Consider the following 27,645-nt stretch of genomic DNA (forward strand, 5'->3'; position numbering starts at 1 on the left):
CTCCACGGCATGTGGGATCCTCCCGGACCAGGGCACGAACCCGTGTCTCCTGCATCTGCAGGCGGACTCTCAACCACTGCGCCACCAGGGAAGCCCTGTATAGTTTCTTTTTCTTTTCTTTTTTAATGTTTATTTATTTAGGCTGCACCAGCTCTTCATTGTGGCATGCGGGATCTTTAGTTGTGGCATGCGGACTTCTTAGTTGCTGCATGCATGCGGGATCTAGTACCCTGGCCAGGGATGGAACCCGGGCCCCCTGCATTGGGAGCGCGGAGTCTTACCCACTGGACCACCAGGGAAGTCCCTGTATAGTTGCTTAATAGTTGGTTGGTGAGAAATAAAGGGTAAGGTCTTTTGGAGATGCCGGAGTAGTCAGGCCCAGTCATAGTCCTAGAAAATACTGGGAGCTGTCTGAGATTCTTAAGAAGTCTTAGGACTCTGATTATTTTTTGGTGTTATTTAAATCACAGATTTATAGATTTATCTCTTCTCTTGATTTGTCAAATGTTGGGCCGCAGCTATTTTTATTTTCCTAAATCAGTGAACATTTCCAGTTTATTTCCATTATCTGTCCTTTGTACCAATCATCTCATTATGTTACTTTATAAACCATATTGCCTTAAATATTCCCGATTCTGCTGGAATCGCGTGTTAAGACCATTAGTGAGTTTTACTGGAACAGGGCAGGCAAGTTGCCGTAAGTAGATCAGATTCATTGTTAATTAACACTCTGTGGGTAGTTCTTGACCTGAGTGAGGGCATGTGGGGTGTGTTCGGTTGTCAAGGGACATGGGGTCGCCTGGGAGGGAGGTCAGCTGGCATTTAGTGTGCAGGGTCTAGGGATGCTTAATGTCCAGTAGCTTGTGGAACGGTCATGCACAGGAAAGAACTGACCTGCCCCAGATGCTAATAACAATCCTAGTGAGTAACATACTGTATTTTGCTTTGAGGTTCAAAAGCAGTAATCTTCTTTATACTACTGAGTCCTTTTCACTAATAAACCAGAGTCCCCTAGTGTGTGGTGAATATTTATTTCAGGGGAAACAAATGAGTAAAAATTTTGAAAAATATAATTTCAGTTAAGTTCAGGGTGCCATGTGTCTCTTCTCTTCTGGCTTCTGACCAACGGAATAAGAAATTGCACAAAGATTGAGAATCAAATGGGAAGTAAAGAACTGATTCCATTCATCTGTACCAACATATTAAATCTCCCTTCCTTATCTCCTTCAACAGAATTATAAACTAGATTATAAACTCTTTTTAAAGACTATATCTTGGGCTTCCCTGGTGGCGCAGTGGTTGAGAATCCGCCTGCCGATGCAGGGGACGCGGGTTCGTGCCCCAGTCTGGGAAGATTCCCACATGCCGCGGAGCGGCTGGGCCCGTGAGCCATGGCCGCTGAGCCTGCTCGTCCGGAGCCTGTGCTCCGCAATGGGAGAGGCTACAACAGTGAGACGCCCGCCTAGCACCAAAAAAAAAAAAAAAAAAATTAAAGACTATATCTTAAGGCAAAAATGTAACGTCTCACCCTGAATCTGAGCGTCTTTAGAATACGTTGCTGTATTAGTTTTCTACTGTGCCTGTAACAAATTACCAAAAACTCTAGCGGCTTTAAACAACACAAATTATTATCTTACGGTAGTAGTGTCTTGCCATAGGTGAGAAGTCCAGAAGGTCTCACTGGGCTAAAATCCGGATGTCGGCAGGGCTGTGCTCCTTTCTGGAGGCTCTTGTGGCGAGTCCGTTTCCTTGCCTTCTCCAGCTTCTAGAGGCTGCCCACACGCCTTAGCTCGTGGCCCCCTCCCCCACTTTCACAGTCAGCAGTACTGCGTCTCTCTGACCATCCTTCTGTAGTCACGTCTCCCTCTGACTCTGTTCTTCTGCCTGCCTCTCCCACTTCCACAAGGACATTGTGTTTACCTGGATCATCCAGGATTTAAAGATTTTTAAGATCATCTCTATTTAAAGATCAGCTGATTAGCACCCTTAATTCCATCTGCCACATTAGTTTTCCTTTGCCATGGAACCTCATTTGTTCACAGGCTAAGGAACCAGGATATAGACAGGTCTGGGGGGACTATTATTCTGCCTACCACACTTGCCATATTCTTTCAGTTTGGAGGGCTCTTGAAGGGATTTGATCAAGAACACAGCATGATCAAAATTCTTGCAGGAGTTTAATCTGACTATGTAAGTTTGGGAGTTGTGGAGGAAGCAGGGACACACATTAGGGTCGAGAAACAAGAGTGATAGGAATGAGAGAGAACACAAGAGAGGAGCTGGATCTGAGCAGTGATGTGGAGGCAGCAACTCATTAAACAATGAGGCTTTTTCGTGTGGGGGCTCTGCAGAGGTTTGAGTTTGGGCTTACTCGAATTGTTTTGGGTAGTTCTGCTATTAAAGAAGGAGTGCAGGTATTACAACAAATCATCAAAACATTTGCGTGGTTCACCTGTTCAGTATCTACAGGTCAATTTTAAAAAGGTACCATTGGACTTTCCTGGTGGCGCAGTGGTTAAGAATCCGCCTGCCAATGCAGGGGACATGGGTTCGAGCCCTGATCTGGGAAGGTCCCACATGCTGCAGAGCAGCTAAGCCTGTGCACCACAACTACTGAGCCTGAGTGCCACAACTACTGAAGCCCACGCACCTAGAGCCTGTGCTCGTCAACAAGAGAAGCCACTGCAATGAGAAGCCCGCGCACTACAACAAAGAATAGCCCCCTCTTGCCACAACTAGAGAAAGCCCGAGCGCAGCAATGAAGACCCAACGCAGCGAAAAATAAAAAATACAAATAAATTTTTAAAAAAAGATACCATTCACAAAAGCATCATAATTTATCTTGAATAAATCTAACAAATATGTAAAAGGCCTTTACAAGGAAAATTATACAACTTTATTGAAGGGCATAAAATAAGATAGAAGTAAATGGAAAGCCCTGCAGTTCATAGATATTGTGTAGAGGACACTTTTCTGCAAGTCAGTCCATAAAGTTAATGCAATTTATGTTTTACAACTTTTTATTATGGAAAAAAGCAAAATACAGAAAACTTGGAAGAATACTAAAATGAACATCATGTACACGCTGCTTAAATTCAAAATTGTTAATATTTGTCATACTTCTGTATATTTATCACCTATGACCTTTATTTGTTTTGCTGTGCCATTTGAAATTAAATTATAGACATCAAGTATTTTAATATGTATCTCCTACAAATAAGGACATGCTCCTGCATAATCACAATACCATTATTACACTAAGAAAATTATACAATAATTCCATAATATCTAATATCCAGTTTCCCAATTAGGCCCCAAGTGACTCTTTTTCTCATTTTGGCTGCATGGCACGGCATGAGGGATCTTAGTTCCCTGACCAGGGATGGAACCCCTGCTCCCTGCATTGGAAGCGTGGATTCTTAACCACACCCGGGTTTGATCCCTGATCTGGGAACCAGATCCCGCATGCTGCAAAGATCCCGTGTGCCTCAACTAAGACCTGGAGCAGCCAAATAAATAAATTTTAAGAAAAGCAAAAACACAGATTGGGAGAAGATATTTGCAACACACATAACTACAAGTGGTTGGAACCCAAAATATACAAAAATATTTGTAATACTACAAATTAATAAGAAAATGAGGAAACATGGGTGAAGGATACGAACAGATGTTTCCCAAAAGACCCCAAACCTGATAAATATATGAAACTGTGCTCATCTTCTCTAGCGTCAGGAATATACAAATGAACCCACAATGAGACACCAGGTAATGGCATCAGAGTGGCTAACCATTGGACATCTGATAACACCAAGTGCTGTCAAGGGGGTGGAAAAACAGGAACTCTTGAGAATATACATTGGTACAATAACGCAGGAAAGCCATATGGCAATATTTAATGAAATTGAATATTTGCATACCATGTGATCCTGCATCTTCGCTTCTAGATATCTGCCCTAGGGAAATCTTGCACATGTTTACGAGGGTACATGCACAAAGATATTCTATATCATTGGGATGCGTGTATCTTTTCGAATTAGTGTTTTGTTTTCTTTGTATAAAAATGGAATGAGGGCTTCCCTGGTGGCGAAGCCCTCATTGAGAGTCCGTGGTTGAGAGTCCACCTGCCGATGCAGGGGACACAGGTTCGTGCACCAGTCCAGGAAGATCCCACATGCCGCGGAGCAGCTGGGCCTGTGAGCCATGGCCGCTGAGCCTGTATGTCCGGAGCCTGTGCTCCGCAACAGGAGAGGCCACAATAGTGAGAGGCCCGCGTACCGGAAAAAAAAAAAAAAGGAATGAAATTTTGCCATCTGAAACAGCATGGATGGACCTGGAGGGTATTATGCTTAGGAAATAAATAAGAGAAAGACAAATATGTCTTCACTTATATGTGGCATCTAAAAAATAAAACAAATGAAATATGACAAAACAGGAACTGACTCACAGATACAGAGAACAAACTTGTGGTTGTCAGTGGGGAGAGGGGTTGGGGTCAGGGCAAAATAGGTGAAGGGTACAAACTACTAGGTATAACATAAATAAGTTACAAGGATGTAATGTACAGCACAGGGAATATAGTCCATATTTTATAATAATTTTGAATGGAGTATAATCTATAAAAATATCAAATTACTATGTTGATTTGAAACTAATAAAAAAATGAATGAATCACATTTCACATTTATTAGCATGTAACTGCATCTACATTTGTGAACACCAATAAACCTAAAAACAAAAAGCATAAAATCTAGAAACATAAAAAAGTAAGTAGCAAAAGGCTACATATAGTATGTTAATATTTACATAAAATTTACATGAAGTTTTAAGACGAAATCTTAGTGTATACTGGTTTTTGGATACCTATGAATACAGAAGAAGTACAAAAACAAGCACAGGAATAATAGGTACTAAGTTCAGGACTGGTTACTTTTGGGGGCAAAGGAAGGAGAAGGGATGGTAATGGTATTGGAGTAGGGTTTAGCTCTATTTGTAGTGTTTTATTTTTTAAAAAATAAAGAGCACTCTGAAGAAATTATGGCAAAATATTAAAATCTTAAATCTTGTGGATGGTTTTCTATTCTATTATGTTTTATATTTTTGTAATATTTCCTATTTTACACATGTAAACATATTAGGACTAGAATGGATCATGCTTTTAACGTTTAGATTTCCACTTACTAAGTTGTAGGCAGATTTCACTGAGTAGTTGTTGCTTTCATAAAAAAGTGTTTTAAAACACTGTACAGTTCATTAAAATTAGAGGAAAAACATCTCTAAGCTGACCTTATTTGCCAGAATGGAACACAGAGCTTCCTTGTGCTAAGTTGCCCCTCAGGATAGATCCCATAATCTCATTTGTACCCAGTTTTCTATAATTACAACTGACAACATAATTTTAAAAAAAAGACCTCTTTACCGTTGAAGATAAAAGCGTACTCTATTAACCATCCAGCTAAGGACCACAATTGACAAAAAGCTTTCTCTAATTAGTATGAGTGTCAGAGTGTGTTAGCATCAGGCTTCGGGAAGAGAAACGACTGTTTCAGGAAACTGGACCACTTTTGGAAACTTTTGTTCTGTGGTTGACAGGAAGAGCTTGCTGGTTCTGATGCCTCTTGTCTCAAGCTGTGTTTTCCCGAGAAAAGAAAGAGAATGAGGCTACTCTAGGGAACTACTTAGTGCCAGTGAATGGTTGAGTATATGACCGTAGCTTCTTTTGATTTAAAACCGAGTATCGATGATTAAGCCCTGTCACTTGTTAGGTATTGGCAAAAGTCGAAAACAGCCTATACATACATTAGGAAATGCAAATTGAAATAAGCAACCTTTCGGTACACAGCCGCAGGTAGAAAGTTATTTATCCCATCTCTAAAATTTATGAGGCTTTTTATTTCGGCAAGTTGTCACATATGGTCCCTGCCAGGTGTTTTGCTGCTATAGCTTCAGACTACAGCCATCTGCTTTACGATCTTTTTGTTTTTGCTGAAACTAACTGGGTACTATTAGATGTTTAAAGTTAAAGGCGGACCTTTCCAGATTGCTCACTGCTCTGTGCACATCTCTCTTCCCTCCGTCGGAAGCGTTGCTGTGTGTAAACCATCATGCCTACCTCTTTACGTGCACGATTTCCTTCAATCCTTGCAGCAGCTCAGGGAAGAAACTGAACTTTCAGGGACTTTCTGCCTGTGAATGGCAGAGTCAGGTTCAAAACCATGTTTAGTCTGATACTGAAATCCATGGTCTCAACAATTACCATGCTATACTGCTGTCAGGGAAGTGGTTTGCTTTTTTAAATTGTCTGTCATCCTTGCGGTTTTATACGGTGATTCGTTTTTTTAAGACTCTTGAGAAAAGATAAATGAAAACTATCGGGTTATGGGACTTCCCTGGCGGTCCAGTGGTTAAGATTCTGTACTTCCAGCGCAGGGGGGCACGGGTTCGATCCCTGGTTGGGGAACTAAGATCCCACATGCTGCACAGCACGGCCAAAAAAAAAAAAAAAGTTAATACTTAATCTGTTGGGAATAAATATAATGTTTTACAGTTACTTTTTTTGTGGTAAGGATCAGTAAAAGGCTAAAAGAGTGGATGAGCATTTGAAAAAATTCACTGTTGAATGTCTATATATTCTTACACTTTTAAGTTAAAAATTAAACTTGAAAGTAAATAGATTGTGCCATCAAACTCTCGGAAGAATTACCTGCAAACCTGTTGTTGCCCCTCCTTTCCCCTCTTCCTGTTCCCACAGCACCACCTGCATCTCTTCCTGAAGTAATTGTCTTTCTTGCATTTATTGGTTGATTGGCGGTCTTCTCCATCTCACCCAGTCTGACTCGCTCAATGCTCTTTCCCCAGCACCGGCCTGACACGGTGCCTGGCCTCTCGTTGGTCTTCTAGATTATATGTGGATTGGATGAAGGAATCTGAGCTCTGAGCAAAGTCTTGGAAAGGATAAATATTTAGCAGTAAAGATTTGGAATCTCGCTCTTAAGCCCGTTGAGTCCTCTTTATTGTGCAGACTGTTTTCTTCTGTGTTTCTTCGTTACTCTGGAGACCATTGCAGAAACGTTCTCTGGCTCTGCTTCCAGAGGCAAGCGCGTGGCAGGAGTGCAGGAGTGCGTGTCCAGCGGGCACAACGCACTGTCCTCCCGCACAGGCAGGCCGTGTTCGCATCTCAGCCATCCCCTTTTCAGAGCACTCTTTTAAAAAAAAGTGAATATTAGGTATGTGTTATTTTTAATTACTGCCACTGATGTATGTAATTTGAAAATTAATGTTGCTGTAATTATACTGATATACTGAATAGTTATTCCCAGCTTCTTAGTCAGACAAATTAAGCTGTCTTTATGAATTCATTTTCAAAGCCTCAAAGTGGTTAAGGAATTGGGAGTATGCAGAATTAAAGCCTTTGTTCTGTGGTTAATTTAGCATGAGTTAGCAAATGTAATTGATTTTTAAAATGTGGCATCAAGATTAGATTTCCCTTCAAGGAGAACTTTTGGTCTCTGTTCTCTCTTGCCAGCGGTTTCTAATTTATAACAAACAGCTCACTTGGGGTCACATTCAAAACTGGAATTAAAGTGATTTGTTTGGGTTTGCTGACAAGGAGTTAAATGCTTTTAAATCGGGGACATTCTCCCCTGGGACCAGAGATGCCCTGATTTTGAAAGAGATACAGGCACTATCTTGTCTACTGTCGTATGTCCTGTACCTAACATAGTACCTGGCCTGAAGGCGCTCACTGATTTTTTTTTTTTTTTTTAGATGAGTGAGTGAATGAACGAGTAAATCAAGGTCACTAGGAAATAGAACAGAGAAATGTATGTAACCTTTCTGTTTCTCCCGTTGAGACGGTTCGTGTCTTTCTCTCGCTGCCCTCACACTCCACTGTGGGTTTACAGCCCCCACTCCCCCTCCGCCATCCCGCACCCCCGCCCCCCCCGGCGGGCAGCCTCTGGTTTCTCTGCACTGAGACCTCCGGGTGACCAATCCTCAGGCCCATCCTCTGTTGTTGACGGATGTGTTACTCAGGGGAAGTACTGCTAGCGTCTGACTGGGTAAGTCACCCACATTAGCTGTGTGAACAAGAATGAACATGTCAGGCCAGGTGAGATGGAGAAGAGGACTGATAAATTAATAAATGCACGGAGGACAGTTGCTACACAGGGGGCTCCAGAGGGTGCTCTGGGATCAAGACGGGGGGAGGAGAGGCAACAGTTTGTAGGTAATTTTTCCAAGTTCGGCATGCCGGGATCTGCACCTCCTTTTTTTTTTTTTTTTTTTTAAATAAATTTATTTATATTTTATTTTTGGCTGTGTTGGGTCTTCGTTGCTGGGTGCGGGCTTTCTCTAGTTGCAGAGAGCAGGGGCTACTCTTCATTGTGGTGCGTGAGCTTCTGATTGCAGTGGCTTCTCTTATTGTGGAGCTCGGGCTCTAGGTGTGCAGGCTTCAGTAGCTGTGGCATTCGGGCTCAGTAGTTGTGGCTCACGGGCTCTAGAGCGCAGGCTCGGTAGTTGTGGCACACGGGTTTAGTTGCTCTGCAGCATGTGGGATCTTCCCGGACCAGGGCTCGAACCTGTGTCCCCCGCACTGGCTGGTGGATTCTTAACCACTGTGCCACCAGGGAAGTCCCTAAGGAGTTTTTTTGGATGTGGACCATTTTTAAAATCTTTATTGAGTTTGTTACAATATTGCTTCTGTTTTATGTTTTGGTTTTCTTGGCCCCGAGGCGTGTGGGATCCTAGCTCCCTGACCAGGGATCGAACCCGCACCCCCTGCACTGGAAGGAGAAGTCTTAACCACTGGACTGCCAGGGAGGTCCCTATACCTCCTTCTAGCTTTCTGTGTCTGACACCAGGCACTATGGATTATTTTATTATAGCTCACGGTCTAAACCTCCCTTCCCTCTCTCTCTGGTCTGTATAGCTTGGGGTCTCATCACCATGTGGACAGCTCCTGGGCTCCATCTCTAGTCCAGATTCCTCTCGTAGGCATCAGACCCACACACTGTCTGCTGGACTCTCCACTGGGCTCCAGCTCTGTATTCTGTCCTACCAAACCCTGCAGGATCTGGCTCCAGTGTACCTCACCAGGCTCCTCCCACCTCTAACTATATGCTCCAATAATACAGCACTTCTCTTAGTTCCAGAAGGTACCATCTTTTCTTGCTCCTTTGAGCTTTTGTACATCCTCTGCTTGGAATATTCTTCTTTCCAATATTCTTTTTCTGGCTAACTCTTATTCATTCTTCAGCAGCTTGTACATCACTTCTTTTTTTTTTTTTAAATTAATTTATTTACTTTATTTATTTTTGGCTGCATTGGGTCTTCGTTGCTGGGTGTGGGCTTTCTCTAGTTGCGGTGAGCGGGGACTGCTCTTTGTCGTTGAGGTGCGTGGGCTTCTCATTGCAGTGTCCTCTCTTGTTGCAGAGCATGGGCTCTAGGTGCACGGGCTTCAGTAGTTGCGGTGCGTGGGCTTAGTTGCTCCGCAGCCTGTGGGATCTTCCCAGACCAGGGCTCGAACCCGTGTCCCCTGCATTGGCAGGCGGATTCTTAACCACTGCGCCACCAGGGGAGTCCGACATCACTTCTTCTAAGAACATTTCCTGCTCCCAACACTTCAAGTCTGGGTTTGTGTATCCACGGTGACATATTTTCTATTATGTAGTTGGAGCATTTATTACACTGTTATAATTGCCTGTTATTGGACTGTGAGATCAGTGAATACTTGCTGTTTCTTTTCTGGGCCTAACTCAGAATGGAATGTTTTCTTGACTGTTTCTATCCTATTTGAGTTCCTTATAACCTCAGGGTTTACCCTAGAGCAACACCTTTTATAAATCACTTCTGTGTTTCTTTCTGGGCACTTCCTGTCCGTCCTTTGCACACCTACCAGATCAAGAGCCCTAAGGTGCTATTTGGCTAGCATCACCTCCCCGTACTGTGAAATTCATTGTTTTCCTTGGTCCTGTTCTCCACAAGATAAAACTAATAGGCAGTCAACATGTGTGTTCCTCTTCTATGTTTCTGTCTCAATTTAACGCATCAGCATTTTCTTAATGACCAAGCTGGATAAAGTGACAGATTGGAGTTCTCACCCAGCGTCACTTACTGAGCCCAAACACTGTCAGTGTCATTTATTTTTTTATTTTTTATTTTTTTTGGTGGTACGCGGGCCTCTCACTGTTGTGGCCTCTCCCGTTGCGGAGCACGGGCTCCGGACGCGCAGGCTCAGCGGCCATGGCTCACGGGCCCAGCCGCTCCGCGGCATGTGGGATCTTCCCGGACCGGGGCACGAACCCGCGTCCCCTGCATCGGCAGGCGGATTCTCAACCACTGCGCCACCAGGGAAGCCCTATCAGTGTCATTTAGAAACTGAGCAGGGGAAGAAAGTCAACCTTGTGAGCTTTGCATTAATACTGGGTAGGTAGGTGTGATAGTTAGATCACCCTCATGTCCACCTTACAGGTGATCCTCCCCTCCTTCACTCCTTTTCCCCCACTGCTGATGCTTCAGTTTAGACCCTCTTTAGCTCTGTTGGAAGTATCGTCGTCACATCTAACTGACCCATGACCCCCAGTTCTTTCTTCTTGCTCTAATTTGTGGAAATGAGATGAAAGCGCTCTCTGAACTGGAAACGCGCACGTGTCCGTCACGAGCAGGGAACTTTCTCATAAAGCTACTCATGGTGCTCGTGTGAGATCTTCTGTCCCGGGCCGCCCCAGTCCAGGGTGTGTCCCCATCGACGGGGGGGTGTGGGTCATCTCTGTGTGTGCACTCAGCGTCGTGTAGTAGAACGCGTTGTTTCTGAGTTCGCTCCTCTCCTGCATACCTTGGGTGCCACGTTTTCTTCGTCTTGCACGTGTCTCCCTCACCCCCCTACCGCTGCCCAGCGGAGGCCTGGCACACAAGAGATAAACAACCTGTAGCACCGCGTGGGTATTAGCCGAAGACCTCTGGTGCTTCTGTTCCCGCTGCTGGAGTTGTCCTTCCCTCCCGCCTCCAGCTGTGGAATCCTTCCTAGCTGACAGCCTCTGATGCTGGGATACCTCGCCACCTAAAAAGTACAGTCTGGACCAGCAGCAGTGGCATCACCTGGGAGCCGTTTGTTGCAGGTGAAGAACCTGGGGCAAGTGTTCATTGCGTTTTTATTTCTGCACACAGGTGCTTGCGACCGGGCTCAGTGGTCTCTACTCTTCCCTGCCTACCAAGCTGGAAGAGAAAGATGAGGAATGGCACTGCCTCCTGAAGGACGACTGGCTCCTCCTCCCTCCTCTGGTCCAGTTCATGAACTCCCTTGAGTTCTGCGACGCCGTCATTCAGGTAGGAGCAGGCGAGGAACCCTTGGTCATGGTCCGTTCAGGATACAAGCATTGTGAAGGATCAGTTGATAAACATTCCTTTTCTCATTTCAGTAAACGTTTATGGAATACTGATGCTTTACTTCAAGCCTACTGAATGTTCTCGAATGAGTAAGAGTGTTAGTTTGTAGGTTTCTGGGAAGTTTCAATTGAGAAAAAAAAAGAGTAGATTTTCTTTACCTCCGTTATAAAAAGTGTTAATTCTGTTTTGATTATCCACTTAACCATCAAAGATAAGTTCAATGCCTGACTCAGTAAATGGATATTTTTAGGCTTCTAAGGACTCCAAATTATACCACTTTTACTTCAAGGTCTTCTTGGGAGTCTACAAAGGGAAACACTTTATTTTGCTTAATGGTGCTTACTGCATAAAGACTGTTGTTATGCCAGTTGAATGTAGAAGAAGTTAAGCATCTTCTTAGCAACACAGATTAAATTTGGTTTGAAATTGGCCTGCTTCGGGGAACAAATAACCACTGAACTCTAGTATATTGGCTTTTTGATTAGATTTTTACTTTCAGATTTCTTGTTACTGTTTTCAATAAAAAAACAGATTTTATATATACTCAAGGGTGTAGTAAGTAGGTTTTCATCAAAAAATGTTTTATATATTTCTATATAGCACAAATATTACCTTAATCTTGGATTTATTAAGAAATCAAATTTTCTTTATGGTGACTGTAAGGTGAAAAATGTTAGTTGTAACCTGTTTATCTACCAAATAAAGAAATAGCTTCTGGAAGAAAATGCAAGTAAATTACTTTAGTTCCCATCTCATTTTTATTGCCAAGGCAAAGGAAATTTTATATATGGATAAGATAAATGGATTACATCTTAAGTTATTTTTTCCTTTAATATTACAGTCTGTCAATATTTTCTTGCAGAAGAATGTGGAAATAAAAAAAGATGGAACTGTTAGTTTCTCCCCAAATGTACACACAGAGAGAGACTGTCAGTAATTTAAAGATCTAGCCTCACTTCCCTAGAAATTGCTTTTTACTTTATTGTTTGATGCTATTTTTATTTTTTTAGAGAAGAAGAAAGCTAATGGTCATGGTTAAGAACAGAGAAATGATCTATTTTGTATCATATTTTGAGATTGAAGCCATATACTTTTAAGATTTTTTGTTTGGGGGTATAAGTGAAGAGATAACAGTTGACCCCTGTATCTGCAGGTTCCACAGCTGTGGATTCAACCAACAGAGGATCTGAAAATATTTCGAAAAAAATCCAGAAAGTTCCAAAGGGCAAAACTTGAATTCGCTGTGTACCAGCAACTATTTACACAGCGTTTACATTGTATTTACAACTATGTATATTGTGTTAGGTATTATACAGTAATTTAGAGATAATTTACAGTATATGGGAAGACGGGTGTAGATTATATGCAAATACTGTGCCACTTTATATAAGGGACTTAAACATCTGCTGACTTTGGTATCCTGGTGGGGGTGGGCATCCAGGAACCAGTTCCCTACAGACACCCAGGGATGGTTGTAATTATAAAAGATATTAGTAAGGCTTATCCATGCTAAATATATTTTGAAAATTAAATATAGGAAGTGTTGTACCTCTGATAATGTTTTTTGCTTTTTAACAGTATCTTTTTTATGAAAAAGTTTTCTAAATGCTATCTTCCCCAATATAAATGATTATCAGAAAATGCATTTCAAAATGAGAATTTTTTTTCTGCTACCAAAATGAATGTTTTTAGTTGTCTATTTTGACAGTTCTTATTATTATTTTAATTAGTCACAGGTTGAGATAGGACATAGACGAGGTTATGGAGCAAGAATTATACTTTCCAGTTTGTCGACTTTAATTTATGAGTCCCTATACATAATCAGTCTATTTATTATTGTTTTTTCAGATAGAAACTTAAAATTACTTGTTTTAAAATTTGAAAGTCCAGGCTGTTTATAGTGGGATAAACCATCTGGAAAAAATTACATGTTGGTTTGAAGTCCGAGTTTTTCTTTAACCAATAAATGGCCAAAATTTGGATTTCCTTCTTGAATTCAGGATGTACACAGAAATGTTTGATTTTAAGAAGACCCAAAGGTTACACTCCTTATCTTTTTCATGACTACTGTTTCTCTCTTAGGTGGCTCACCCCTTGATTCGTAATCAGCTTGTCAATTATATTTACAATGGATTCTTGGTACCAGTCTTGGCTCCAGCTCTCCATAAGGTCAGTGATTGGCTGATGTAATCTTTTACCTGTTTCTAGTACAACTGATGGAAACTGAGGGAGGTGACCACAGTGTAATTGACTTGATGGCGACTTTAGCCTTATTTTCCTTCTCATTCCATCCATATTCCTTACCAGTATCAATTACAGGTCTTAATGACGGCAACGGCTTAAGTCTGATGGGATCCATTTGATGTCATAAAACAGGACATTGTGAATGTCAAGTAAGGGAGTCTAAACAAGCATTGGCAACTGGACTGGCTCTTGTGTCTACTTGAGTTCATAGGTAGTGGCTACTTGGAACTCTCTGTGAAGCTGTCCTCTGAGCTTAAGAAGTCTGTCATAGAGAGTGTGAGGCTTCCTGTGGACGTGGAGAGGGGCACTGGTGGCACAAGTGCCCTGGAGCTGCCATCTACTTAAAAGAACATAGTTTTTTGTGACAGCAAAAATTAAAGTGAAGCCAAGTGAAGGTCCCATAAAAGGTTGGCTGTCTCATTAGCATCACTCTGAATTCCTTACGATGCTCTCATTTTATAGAATAAATCAACTGATATCTTTTCTATTGTGAGCTATCAGGAGACGTCGTGGACCTAGCATTCTAATTTTAAGAAGTTTTTTTTTTTTTTTTTTTTCACTGAGTAAAGACACATATACAGTACTTAGTTCAGAGGATCCTTGTCAAGTTATTGGCATTGACAGCCCTGGCAGGGAGAGAAGCAAGGAACAATGTATCACGTGCCTTCTGATGGAACGCCCACCTTTGTATATCTGGACGTTCCATTTCCATGGGCTCACGTTTTATAGAAACCAAGAACACCTGATCATGGCAACTTTGAAGCCTGGCTGTGGTGCTGATGGGAGTTCTCGTTTAGAGCAGCAGGTCTTGGTGGAAGATGTTCCCCTCTTAACCATTTAGTGCCTTTTGAGCACAGTAGCAATATTTTGCAAAACAAACAGGGTACTTGGTCTGACTAGGATTTTTGTGTTACTTCTGGGTTCAGGAGGTAATCTTGGTTGTGGTTTGAACATATTGAGGGTTCCAGGTTATTTCACTGGTTTATGGGAACCAAGGAACCAAGTCTTTGAAATTAAATTTGTCTTGGAAAATATGGGACACATCTCTGGAAAATACAAACCTTGTGTTTGTTTCTACCTTGTCCTTCTGTTAGTACCTTGCTGTTCTGGAGGAGGGGTGGGTGTCTGAAGGTCTCTAAGCCCCTACATGGAGGAATTTTCCTTTATGGGGGAATAGAATGGTGCCCTGGAAATTCTTTGACAGTAATTATCCACATACTCTCTCGCGCATTTAGACCTTCTTCCTCATTTATTCCCATCCTTTTTCTCATTGACTGGCTGACATAAAATTATTTCCCAAGTCATTATTATAATAGTGATGCTTGTAATTATTATTTCTTCAGGACGTTTTATGTTATTTTAACTAGCATGCCTTAATGTTACAAATATTAATGATAACTCTTTATCTACAATCGAGGATGAGATCCACCTCAGAGAGCTGTTAGGAGGCTCTGACTGATCTCTGAGTACTTCTCCTTCATAGCACTTACCACTAGTGGAAATAAATCATTCAATGTGCAGGACCTTGTGTAATGTCTCCACAGTGCTCTGCCTGCTTCTTGAGGGTAAGGCTCACACCCGTTTTGTTTCCTGGGGAATCTCCAGTGCTGAGCACAGTCCCTTAGACCTGGGGGTTGAACAAACAGCACTAGTATGGAATAATGTTTGTTAAAGTGCTGGGCAGAGTGTTGGCACTCAGTACATTCCCAGACAGTGGTTCCTGGAGAAAAATAACAGCCCCTACTTGTGTTAACTAACATTGTCCTCAGTTATGCCCATAATTAAAAGATGAGATTGAAAAATCATGAAGTTGTTAATACTTGCTTATTGGGGGAAAAAACAGTCAATCCTGAATATATAAAATACTAAGTGGAATTACTAGATTTGAATTTCTCATCCCTAATAAGATTCCTTAACTTTTACCCATTGCAGACCATTTCTCCCAGGGCTCTATAGTGACCAGGGAGAATATTTCCTTCCTAATTTATTTCACTCCCTGCTCTTCATCTTCCATTGTTTGTGTTTTTATCACTTAGAATGAGGAGGTTTAGGAGGAAGCAGGGCAGAGGAGGAAGGTGAACGGCCTCTCCGCTGGCTCTCAGCTCTCTACGTGGCTGATGAAGAGTAGAGCCTCTTGTGAGCGGCAGGACAGGGGCTCAGGGCGGAGGAGGGAAGTGCAGGGCTGGGTGTTTCTGAGGAGCTCCCAGTGGGAGCAGACACACCCTGTGTCCTTGCCTTTGACCAGGAAGGGACACCCGGAAGTCTCAGGGCTACTGGAGCGGCTCTGGTCCACATTTCTCATATTCAGTGTCCCTCGCCTTGAGGCTTATTTAATACCCTACATAAACGTCCTCTGTGGACTATCTCAGCTCCCAGTGTACGTCTAACATTTTAGTTGCCTGCAATCAACGGAGGCAGTTTGCAGGGGTGAACTTTCTCTGTCTCATAAATAGTATAGATAAATTCAGGTTTAAAAATTTTCCCACATCACAGTCAATACTCATAAACAATATTTCCACAGCATTTCTTTTTTTTAAAACATCTTTATTGGAGTATAACTTTTACAATGGTGTGTTAGTTTCTCCTTTACAACAAAGTGAATCAGTTATACATATACATATGTTCCCATATCTCTTCCCTCTTATGTCACCCTCCCTCCCACCCTCCCTATCCCACCCCTCTAGGTGGTCACAAAGCATCGAGGTGATCTCCCTGTGCTATGCGACTGCTTCCCACTAGCTATCTAATTTACATTTGGTAGTGTATATATGTCCATGCCACTCTCTCGCTTCGTCACAGCTTACCCTTCCCCCTCCCCATATCCTCAAGTCCATGCTCTAGTAGGTCTGTGTTTTATTCCCGTCCTACCACTAATCTCTTCATGACATTTTTTTTCTTAGATTCCATATATATGTGTTAGCATATGGTATTTGTTTTTCTCCTTCTGACTTACTTCACTCTCCACAGCATTTCTTAACCAGAAATGAAGTTGTTACAAAGGGTTGAGGGCAGTAAAAGGTGGGCGTGGGGCTTTGACAAGTGAAGATCGTCTCCACCTTTCTTCTCCCCTCTCTGGAGACGCGTAACATCACCCTGCCTCTGCACGGGTCCTGCTCGGTGCCGTCTTCATCCTGCGCTGGGGGACGGCCGTTTATTCTTCTGTGTTGGTGCAAAGGAGTATCTGGTTTGTTTTTTTTTTTAAAGGGCTGCCTAGTTTAGTGTGGATATATAGGCTCACAATCCCTTATTCACACTCAGACATTCAAAAAGCTCTGAAAACTGAATGTTTTTAATAATTCATATGGCAGTGCAGTGTAACCTTTGCTGAATTCCTTTGCTGGCAAACCCATACCTGCACTGTCTCCAGGCTGTTCATTTTTATACCACTTGTGTTAATGTTTGTATGTTTCATGGAGGACATAGTACAGTAAGTCCGCTACATACGAACCTGTGAGCTGCGAATTTTCAAAGATGCAAATGTGCGTTCGCGTGTCCAATCACATAAGTTGGTTCACGTGTCTGGCATACTTTTCAAGGTACTATACTGTAAAATTAAAAATGTTTTATTTTTTGTGTTTTTTTAAATATATTATTCGTGTGAAAAGTATTATAAACCTATTATAGTACAGTACTGATTAGCCAATTGTGTTAGTTGGGTACCTAGGCTAACTTTGTTGGACTTATGGACAAATTGGACTTATGAACCTGCTCTCAGAACAGAACTTGTTCATACGTAGAATAGAAGTTCTGTAGAACAGAACTTGCTGTATTAACGTATTTGATTGTAGAGTTTTGCGCCAGACCTGCTGGGTTTGTTATGCCAGCTATGGCAGATGTACGTATTACTTCCTGAAAAGGTTTGAATTCCAAAATGCACATGGTCTCCAGGTTTTGGACAAGGGATTGAGAACCTGTTTTGGACATCTGGGGAAGGATACATTTCTGGAGATAGGTGAAAATCATACTTTGTAAAAGTCTTATTAAAGAAAATGGTACCGTGTTAATATAGGTCATTTAGGAATTAGATCCAGCCATACATACGGACATCCCATTGCATCGGTTTGGCCAAAAAGTTCATTCGGGTTTTTCTGTAAGATGTTATGGAAAAACCCGAATGAACTTTTTGGCCAACCCAATATAAGACTGGTGATTTATGACCTTAGATTCATGGGACCGCCCTTATTCAGCAAAAGCTAGTTCTACTGTCTTTATATGTTTAATATCAAAGCTCAGTTTCCAAGGCTGAATATTTATTGGGATGGTTGTATTAGTCTGGGTCCTCAGAGGAGAGGATGCCAAGGTAGGATTAAATGTGCAAGGATTTTATTAGGGGAAGTGCTTGTGAGAGAGAAAATAGGAAGCAAGGTGGGGAAGGCTGGGGGAGCTGTCAGACTGCAATGCAAACCTGACCCCGGCTGAAGGGAGCGGGGGGAGAGGTTGGCCAGAGTGTCCGAGACTTCTGTACAGTGTGAGAAAGGCCTTCAGAGGACGCCTGCGTCTCCCAGAACAGCTCTGCCTTAGCGTCCCTCGGTAGAAGCTGTCAGTCTGCGCACTGAAACAGTGTCACTTCTGCCATGTTTTATTGTTCCTGGTAGTCGCAGAGCCCACCCACTCTCAAGGGGAGAGGACATAGACCCCACATCTTGATGATAGGAATGTCAAAGAATTTGTGGCCATATTCTGGGCAGGTTTACCACGGTCACCACCCTGAGACCGAATTTGTGCGTAAAGGGTCCGAGAGCTATATGCAGAGACCCCCTGATAAGAACCAGGAACCTCAGACGTGGGTCACAGTCAATCTGGGAGGGAGCCAGGGGAATAAATAGCCAAACTTCACTCTCCTCCCTGCCTCTGATCTCCTGCTGGACTCCGCCGGGTGAACCCAAATGGAATCCAGGTGGCAAGGGAATCATGGAGGAAATTGGTGCATACAGGTGAATTGGGGCTCAGAGCAGGGTGGAAAAGATGAAGAGTGGATATGCACCGGCAAATGGAAGCCATCAGCACACGTCTGTACTCACTTCAGCAATGAGAGATGGCAACTGTAAGAGCGTGTTTGGGTTTAGTGCTTAAGTAAATTGCGGCTTAAAATTTTCTAGAAACACATAAGAAAGTACAGTTCAGAGTTACTGCCTAAGTCTGTATATTGATCCTTATCCTCTGGAACCTAAAACATAGTTAGACTTTAATGTGACAGGCAGGTATGCCAACAACATACGAGACATGAATAAACAGCAGAGCAATATCTCAAGCACAGGTAACCATCACCAAGTCAAGCTTATCATTACACGGATTCACACAGACAGGGTGTGTGGTGGAAGGGTTCTAGACCATGAGTCAGAAGATCTGGGTTCTAATCCTGGCTCTTGTATTTACTGCTGTGTGACCTTGTGCAAAGCTTTTAACCTCTCTGAGTCTCATTTTCCTCTGCTGCACAGTGGGGATAGTAACACTCCTCTTGCCTCAAACATGAGAACATTCTTTTTTTTTAAACATCTTTATTGGAGTATAACTGCTTTGCAATGGTGTGTTAGTTTCTGCTGTATAACAAAGTGAATCAGCTATACATATACATATATCCCCACTTCCCCTCCCTCTTGCGTCTCCCCCCCACCCTCCCTATCCCACCCCTCTAGGTGGTCACACAGCACAGGGCTGATCTCCCTGTGCTATGCGGCTGCTTCCCACTAGCTATCTATTTTACATTTGGTAGTGTATATATGTCCACGCCACTCTCTCACTTCGTCCCAGCTTACCCTTCCCCCTCCCCGTGTCCTCAAGTCCGTTCCATGAGAGCATTCTGAAAGCAGAGTACTGTCACACGCCAAGGTATTATGGTGCTCACTCCAGGACAGAGTCTGCAATCTCCTATGCAGGCAGAGGGTAATATCGCGTGTTCAGAGACCATTTGGTGAGTGTGCGCTGGGTGCAGAACACGTGGTCAGACCCTGTGGGGAGATGGAGGTGACTGAAAACCCCTCTCGTCTCCGTGGAGCTTGTGATCTGGGACCCAGGAGACGGACAGGCCAACCACCAACTTCACACAAGATGGACTAAGATAAGCGCCGTGACAGAGGAAGCAGCAGGGGCGGGAGGGTGAGGGGTGCGCCGTGACACGGAGTGGGTGATTAGGGAGAGTGACTGGGTGCTGAGCCGTGAAGGTGAGCAGCTGGGGAAGGACATCTGGAGACAGAGCGCTGGCGGGAGCCAAGGCTCGGAGGCTGTGTTTGGATACACTATATCCGGAGTGTGGCTGTGCAGGGGAGGCCCAGGAGGATGGGGCCTGGGGCGAGGCCCTACCCTGACTCCCAGGGCAGGTGAGCTCTTACGTCCGTAGCAAGGAGTTTCAGTGCAGGAGGCTTCCGATGATGAGGGGCTCAGGGACAGTCCGGTGGGGACAAAGTTAGGTCGGCAGGTGCACTGGCATTTTGGGAAGCATGGTGGGGAACTGAAAAATCAGAAAGGAAGGACGTTCAAGAGAAGTGAAGGGTTGAGGGGAAGGGGCTGGAGAAAGTAGGGATGCTGGGAGTAAAGGTTCCAAGGAGAAGAGATGGTCCCGATCACCAAGCATCACATCCTCCAAAGTACCTGAGAGAGCAGACTGCTGCTCCCCGGGCACAACCGCCAGCGTTCCTCTCGCCACATCATTAAACGCACTTTAAACATTTGTTTAAAATATTGGGATTTTGGCTTCCCTGGTGGCGCAGTGGTTGCGAGTCCGCCTGCCGATGCAGGGGACGCGGGTTCGTGCCCCGGTCCGGGAGGATCCCACATGCCGCGGAGCGGCTGGGCCCGTGAGCCGTGGCCGCTGAGCCTGCACGTCCGGAGCCTGTGCTCCGCAATGGGAGGGGCCACAGCAGTGAGAGGCCCGCGTACCGCAAAAAAAAAAAAAAAATGGGGATTTTAAAGAATCGCTTTATTTACAACCCTGTGGCTTCTGACTCCTGGACCAGAGTTGCCTGCTTTCCCTCTGACCTCCACCCTCCAGGCTCTCCTGTTCTCCTTCAGAGGCTGTCTGACCTCTCTCCTTTCCTGCCCTACTTGTGGGCATGCCCAGGGCTTGGGCTCTGCTGATCCATCACCAGCTGGATCCCTTGGCCTGAGTGACCTGCCATGCCCTCAGACGTAGAATATCAAAAGCAACACTCATATTCTCTTTCCGGGCCACCTGAGTGCAGCCTCTGCACAATTCCTTTGTGTGAATGACATCATTTCCCCTAGTTACCTGGTCTAGAAACCTTGATTATTCTTGAATCTCTTCTCATGCTCCCCACTGCAACAAGCCCAGGCTTTTTCCCATAAGGTTCTTTAGTCTGATCCTTTTTCTTTCCTCTCCCAACAGTGTCCATGTAGGTCATCCTCTGTACATATCTCAACCACACCTTGACATGGGTCTCATTGCTACGACTTCTTTCTTCAGGTTGTTGCACCCATAGCTGCTGGATTAAGTTCTCTAAACACATCTTTAAATGCACCACCTTCCTCTGAAACCTTGAGTGGCTCATTTCCTAGGTCTCCTCAGTGTGCACACTGCTCCAGGGCCCCCCTCCCACCCGCTTTGTTCTTACGTCGGGGCCTCTCCTGTACTTAGTCTGTTCCCTTCACTTGTTCTTCTCCTTTCGGGTCTTACTCTCTCTTCAAGGGGCAGCCTAAATCCCACTCCTGCCTGCAGCTGTCCCTGACTTTGGGGCTCTAGGCTGTCTCTTGTCTAGAATCTGTAGCTCAGTGTCTGTCAGTGGTCATTTGACACTGAGCATATGCTACTGTCTCTTGTTCAGCATATTCTTGGTATTTGACTCTGTTTCCCCACCTCTATCAGAAACCCCTGGAATAGTCTCTATCTGCAGTTCCCAAACAGTGTGCCAAGGAACCCTGGGCTTCTTGGTGGGAGAACTCAGTGAAAAGTGCCTACATTTATGACGGAAATACAGTGACACCTGTTAGATACCACGTGAATTAACTAACTTGAAATAAGCCAGTTTCTGCATTAAATATACATTCCTTTCAATATGGGCATACTTTCTGCAAAACTGAGTTTTTGTTGGATGCTGTGCTTAAAAGCACATATCACATGAAAATCCGCATGGAACAGGGTGTGAGGTTGGCAGTGTCCAGTCTGATCCTGAGGTTCGAGTGCCCAACAGGAGTTAAGTTGTTAGGACCTAACCACATAGTAAGTTGTTTGGACTTAAATCCTTAATAAATGGGATGGTTGGGTATTTCTTTTGGCGTAGGGGTGCTGTGAAAAATTACTGATATACTGAAGGTGCCAGAGACTGAGAAAATTTCAGAACCTCTGGTTTGTGTTGTATGTTTTTTGGTGCCTCTACAGCAGGGCTTGGCAACTACAACCTGTGGGCCAGGTCTGGCCTGTGGCCTGTTTTTCTATATCCTGAATGTTAAGAATGGTTTTTACATCCATCCACAGATGAATGATTAGACAAAAACATGGTATATACATACAAAGGAATATTATTCAGCTTTAAAAAGGAAGGAAATTCTGGTACATGCTACATCATGGATGAACCTTGAGGACATTATGCTAAGTGAAATAAGCCAGTCATAAAAAGACAAATACTGTATGATTCCACTTCCATGAGGTATCTAGAACACTTAAATTCATAGAGACAGATTAGAATGGTGGTTGCCAGGGGCTGGGGGAGGGGAGAATGGGGAGTTGTTTAATGGGTAGAGAGTTTCAGCTTCGTTAGACGGAAAGAGTTCTGGAGGTGGATGGTGTTGTTGGTTGAACAACAATATGAATGTACTTAATACCACTGAACTGTATACTTTAAAATGGTTAGAATGGCAAATTTTATATTATGTGTACTTTACCACAATTTTTAAAAAGAATTTTTTTATGCTTTTCCAAGATTTTTTTTTTTTTAAGGAGTATATGACAGAGACTGTATGTAACTTGTGAAACCTAAAATATTTCCTTTCTGGCCCTTTACAGAAAAAGTTTGCTGATCCTGGCAATAGGGGGTAGCATGGTGTCCTGGACATTTTAGGTGATCAATAAATGTTTGAGGATGATGATAATAATAGAAGAAAGTCCCGAGGTAGAGAGAGATGCCGCCCCCCACCCCCCATTTTTTTTTTTTTTTTTTTTTTTTTTAACGTAGTGATCAGGCTGAGGAACCACAGACAAGACCAGAAGTGGAGCAGGCTGATTGGCTTTGTCACCAGCTTAGAGGAATCTTGTCCAGGTTGTCAATTAGGGGCCCTGGGCTGGCGGGAGGCCAGTGCATGGTTGGCAGTAGCAGCCAAAGATGGCTTCAGTGCTGCCCTGGCCCCAGCAAGGTTACAAGAGGGGGCGGAGTTGCATACAGAGCATGCTGGGCTCCGTCATATTATTTCTGTCAAGTATCTTGTAAACTAGGATGTTCTGTTTTGTGGGTTATTTTGGCTCCTTTATTTGGAGACTGTGAGGGAATTAGGGCAGAAGTTTGGGGCTCTCTGTGGTGGTTGGAGGTGGAGACCTTGAGGGGAGTGTGCTGAAGTAAAGGATGGATGCAAGGAAAAATAATGACACACCATTGTTTTCCGATGGCCGCTCACAGGCACTAGCTAGCAATAACTGTGACCTCAAAGAAAGCCCATACCTTTGGATTTTGCGGAGAGCAGCCAGCAGTGTTTCATTCAGCAAATTATTCCATACACGTGCACTTGGAAAAACAAGCAAAAAACCCACCAGAAACACTGATTTTTCCACCATCTCTTGTGTGCTAAAACCATGTTTGAACAATATACACAGGTAGACTAGTTTCAGCCATTTCCTTAAAGGCATGCATGTGTGCTGGCTCCTTATAAGCCACTGTGGAGCCCATTTGTTTTATTTTTTTTTTCTTTTCCCTTCCCCCTCCCCATATCCTCAAGTCTATTCTCTAGTAGGTCTGTGTCTTTATTCCCGTCTTACCCCTAGGTTCTTCATGACCTTTTTTTTTTTTTTTAGATTTCATATATATGTGGTAGCATAGGGTATTTGTTTTTCTCTTTCTGACTTACTTCACTCTGTATGACAGACTCCAGGTCCATCCACCTCACTACAGATAACTCAATTTCGATTCTTTTCATGGCTGAGTAATATTCCATTGTATATATGTGGCCCATTTGTTTTAGAATCTCATCTTCCAAACACACACATACATATTCATGATCTGTATCCTGTGAGCTCAGTAATTCATGGCTTATTGACTTAGGCTGATGGATGGAAGTTTTTTGGGGACTAGAGAAGAAAAGATGGAAATTTTGAGAGGCTGGGAGCAGGCACACCTGTGAGTCTCCCACTTGCTCTTTGTGTGTCTGTGGGTGCAGTGGGCTGGTGGGGCTCCCACTAGCCAGGGATGTTTTTGACTTTCATGCCCAGTGAAACTAGTGACTGAAGATTTTAAGAGCAGTTGCGTACCGTCTTCAAATTATCACCGTTAATGAGTGTTAATGAGCTATAATTGGGTGCTGAGTGTAGAGGACGTTTACACTCGTCCCTTCTGCCGGTGTTTCAGTCTCCAGCGAGCAGTGGACAGAGCAGCCGTCCTTCTCCATGCATCTCCGCTTATATCCGTCCTTCTCCATGCATCTCTTGTCTGGGAGATGGGGCGGGGGGTGCTCGGGGTGGCAAGAGCATAGAGACAAGTCCCCTGCTTGCTCTCCTGGCAGACTTCCTGTTGCATTTTTGGGTGCCTAGCAGGTTGGTACCCTTCATCACTCTGCTATCATCTATGTCACCTCCAGAAGACAAATACCGTGACGTTTTATGTCTGGTTTCCAATAATGCTATAAAATTTCTTCGATCGGGTCATTCCCCTTTCAGTGGGAAATTGGAAGAAGGAGGAAATTAGGATGCCATCTTTGCCCTGGAAATTTGAGATTTTACTTTTCAAATCTGGTGGTTCTTTGCTAAATCGTTTATAGTTTTCCGTTGAGTCATGGAGCTCTACACTAGACTCCAGCTCTGGGGTGAATCCTACCGAAAACCGTAGTGGGTCATATTGTGGTCTCTCCCTTTCATATTTCTATTTATGCATCTCAACAATTTGCTTTTTAAAATGCATTCTCTACATTATTGACCCAACCTCTGCAATCACTGAAGGCTCCCAAATGCTGTCCTCTTTTTTTCTGCTAGCTCCTCATCCTCTTCCTGCAGTGACGTTGAACTGTCCTTGTTCATATGGAACTTTGTTTCTCACCGTGCCTGGAGTAAACGAGTTACTTGGAATGATTCTCTTCTCCACTGTGCTGAAAGCATAGCTGTGTGTGCACCTGGGCCCACAGATGCTGGTCTGTGTGAGCGGAAGGGCTCTCAGGCGTGTCCTGGTGAAATGAGGTTATTCCTCTTGGAAGTTGCTGCTGTGGCTTCACAGCCTCTGAGGCGGCTCCAGGGCAGGGAGGGGTCCCTCCAGGGCCAGCGGGCAGCGGGGGCAGCCGTGCGCTGTGATGTGTGAGCTCAGCAGGAAGGCTTGGGGCGCCTGGTGCCACCTCAAGCTCATATATAGCATTGTGGTTCCTGTCCGATGCTGGGGACCCAGGGGTGACTGAGGATCTGGGATGGCGGGGACAGAGCCCAAGCAATCATTCTGTCTCCTGTTACCCTGGACTCCGCAGGAGAGTTCTGTGGAAACAGCGGGGCCAGATGTGACTATCACTGTCATCCATCAGTAAGGGCAGTCGAATGAGGTAATTAAAAGGCCCAGTTCTGTCGTGGGCCTGTAGCTATGTGACACTGTTAAACTTGGATTGAAAAAAATCATATTAAGCGGGCCAGCTTGAGACAGCCTAAATTAATAATTGCTCTATCCAATGAGACCCAGCTATTAAACAGACCTAGAACATTTCAGTGACAGTTGTAAGAGGCTTTGACTTGGAAATACTTGATTTATTAATTGAAAACTGAAAGTATGTGCAATCTGATACATTCTCTTAATGCATTATATTTGATTAATACAATTCGGGGAGGCAGTCTAGCTTAGTTGCGAAGAATGGCTTTTGAGATTGACCTTATTTGGAATTCTGGCTCTTGGCTATTTAACTAGCAGTGCCTTGTGGCAAGTGCCCTCATCTTTGTATATGTGTTACCTGCGGGTAATAACACCTACCTTATTGGGTTCTTGTGAGGAATAAACGAGATGCTGCATTGAGAGAGCTTATTGTCTCTGGGTGGCACTTAGTACTAAATGCACATTACCTATTAACTTAACCAGCTGAGTCTCTAAATGAGACATCCTTCCCATGGCACTGTATGTTACTGGACAGTGAGTTGTGGGGTTTTTTTTGTGTTTTTTTTTTTTTTTTACTATTTTTAGTACTATTGTGTTTTGATTTTAGATATTATGCTTATTGTTCCTTAGCAGATTTTTACATTATTTCATAGACAGCATGACTTTGGATTTACTCTTTCCTTATTTCCCTCAGAATGTGATGTCAATTCAGTTGTTCATAGAGTTATTTCCCTCTTTGTTCTAATTCTCAGTGTCAGAGGTTCTCAAAGGTAAATGTGCGAAAACAGTTCCCTGGGAACTTCTTACATGTAAACTCCCGAGGGCTGGGTATTTGGATTTCATGGGTGAGGCTGAGGCCCAGGAGTTCACACTTTAGCCAACACCCAGGTGCTCCAGGGGTCACACTCGGGTGATCATACTGATCTGTGACCTTCTGCTGGCCCTTTGGCCGTTTATGCTCTTTTATTGAAGTAGGATTTGGAAGACATGGGTTCTAGTGTTATGTGTGATCGCAAGGATCTTAACTCACTTAAGGATTCAGTTTTTTCACGTGTAGTAATCCCACCCTGTCAGCTTCCCAAGACTGTGGGGGAACATCAGACAAGACGATGTGACATATATACACTACCAAAAGTAAAATAGATAGCTAGTGGGAAGCTGCCGCATAGCACAGGGAGATCAGCTCGGTGCTTTGTGACCACCTAGAGGGGTGGGATAGGGAGGGTGGGAGGGAGGGTGACGCAAGAGGGAAGAGATATGGGAACATATGTATATGTATAACTGATTCACTTTGTTGTAAAGGAGAAACTAACACACTATTGTAAAACAGTTATACCCAAATAAAGATGTTAAAAATTTAAAAATAAATAAATAAATAAATATCTAATTTTATATGTCAATAAAAGCTGAATTTAAAAAAATAAAGAAAATAAATAAATAAATAACTGCAGACCCTTTCAGGATATGAATGGATTATTATAAATAAATGTTCTCCAGTTGATGGGAAAAAAAAAAAAAAAAAGAAAAGAAGGTAGATAACAGTCCGGGAAGCCGTGAAGCCTCTTCCAAGTGAGCAAGGTGTTAAAATGGCGATGAGGTTCTGCTCTGCCCGCTCCGGAGCTGTTCTAACCAGCAAGGCAGATGTGAAAATAGTTTGCATAATTTAAAGACTTAGTAGTCGTAGTATCTAAAGGTTGAGTCGTGAAAGCAGATTGTTGGGTTCTAGGAATGTGTTTCTGCCCCTGCTGTGTGCACGGTGTTTGACTGAGGGAAGTACCCCTCATTGTTCAGGATGCTGGGCAAGTGCTGTGACTCGTCCCCCTGAAATCAGCTCTGCACTCCTGTGTGGTGCTCTTAAGATACGCAGACAGTGGTGTCAATACCATAAAAACTTCTTTCAAATGGAAATGCTGTCAGCTTGGCAGTGGGCATCCTGGCCACTCACTGACGTATCCCAGAATATTACAGGGCATCGCCTTTCCACTGCCGACCTGCTCTTAACCAGGTGCTCTGGTTCTGTGGGCAGAAGGGGAAAGGAGGTTGTAACTGGAGGTTACACAATGAAGAGGAGATGGGCAGATTTTCTCGGGTTGACTGTAACCATTATTACTTTTTCACTTCTCATACTGTATGTTAAGTGGAAAGATGACACGTACAGACATTTAGATCCATACGCAAGTATTCTTTTCTCTTTATCAATATATAGAAAAGCCTGGGAGAGTCCATTGTTTATCCCAGAGCTATCACTTGTGGGCCAACTGTGGAACAGAATGATATGTCTAGTATTTATTGTGGAAAGCAT

The 27,645-nt window shown here is 43.5% G+C and overlaps 1 protein-coding gene across 1 annotated transcript in view; it reads left to right on the forward strand.

Moving 5' to 3' along the window:
* Nucleotides 1-27,645, forward strand: part of FHIP1A (FHF complex subunit HOOK interacting protein 1A) — a 270,411-nt gene that overhangs the window by 178,824 nt on the left and 63,942 nt on the right. Inside the window, 2 exon segments of the mRNA XM_059066709.2 lie at nt 11,164-11,322; nt 13,465-13,551. Of these exon segments, the coding sequence (XP_058922692.1) occupies nt 11,164-11,322; nt 13,465-13,551 (246 nt within the window).

The sequence above is a fragment of the Kogia breviceps genome, chromosome 6 (genome assembly GCF_026419965.1).
Source record: "Kogia breviceps isolate mKogBre1 chromosome 6, mKogBre1 haplotype 1, whole genome shotgun sequence".
NCBI lineage: Eukaryota > Metazoa > Chordata > Mammalia > Artiodactyla > Physeteridae > Kogia > Kogia breviceps.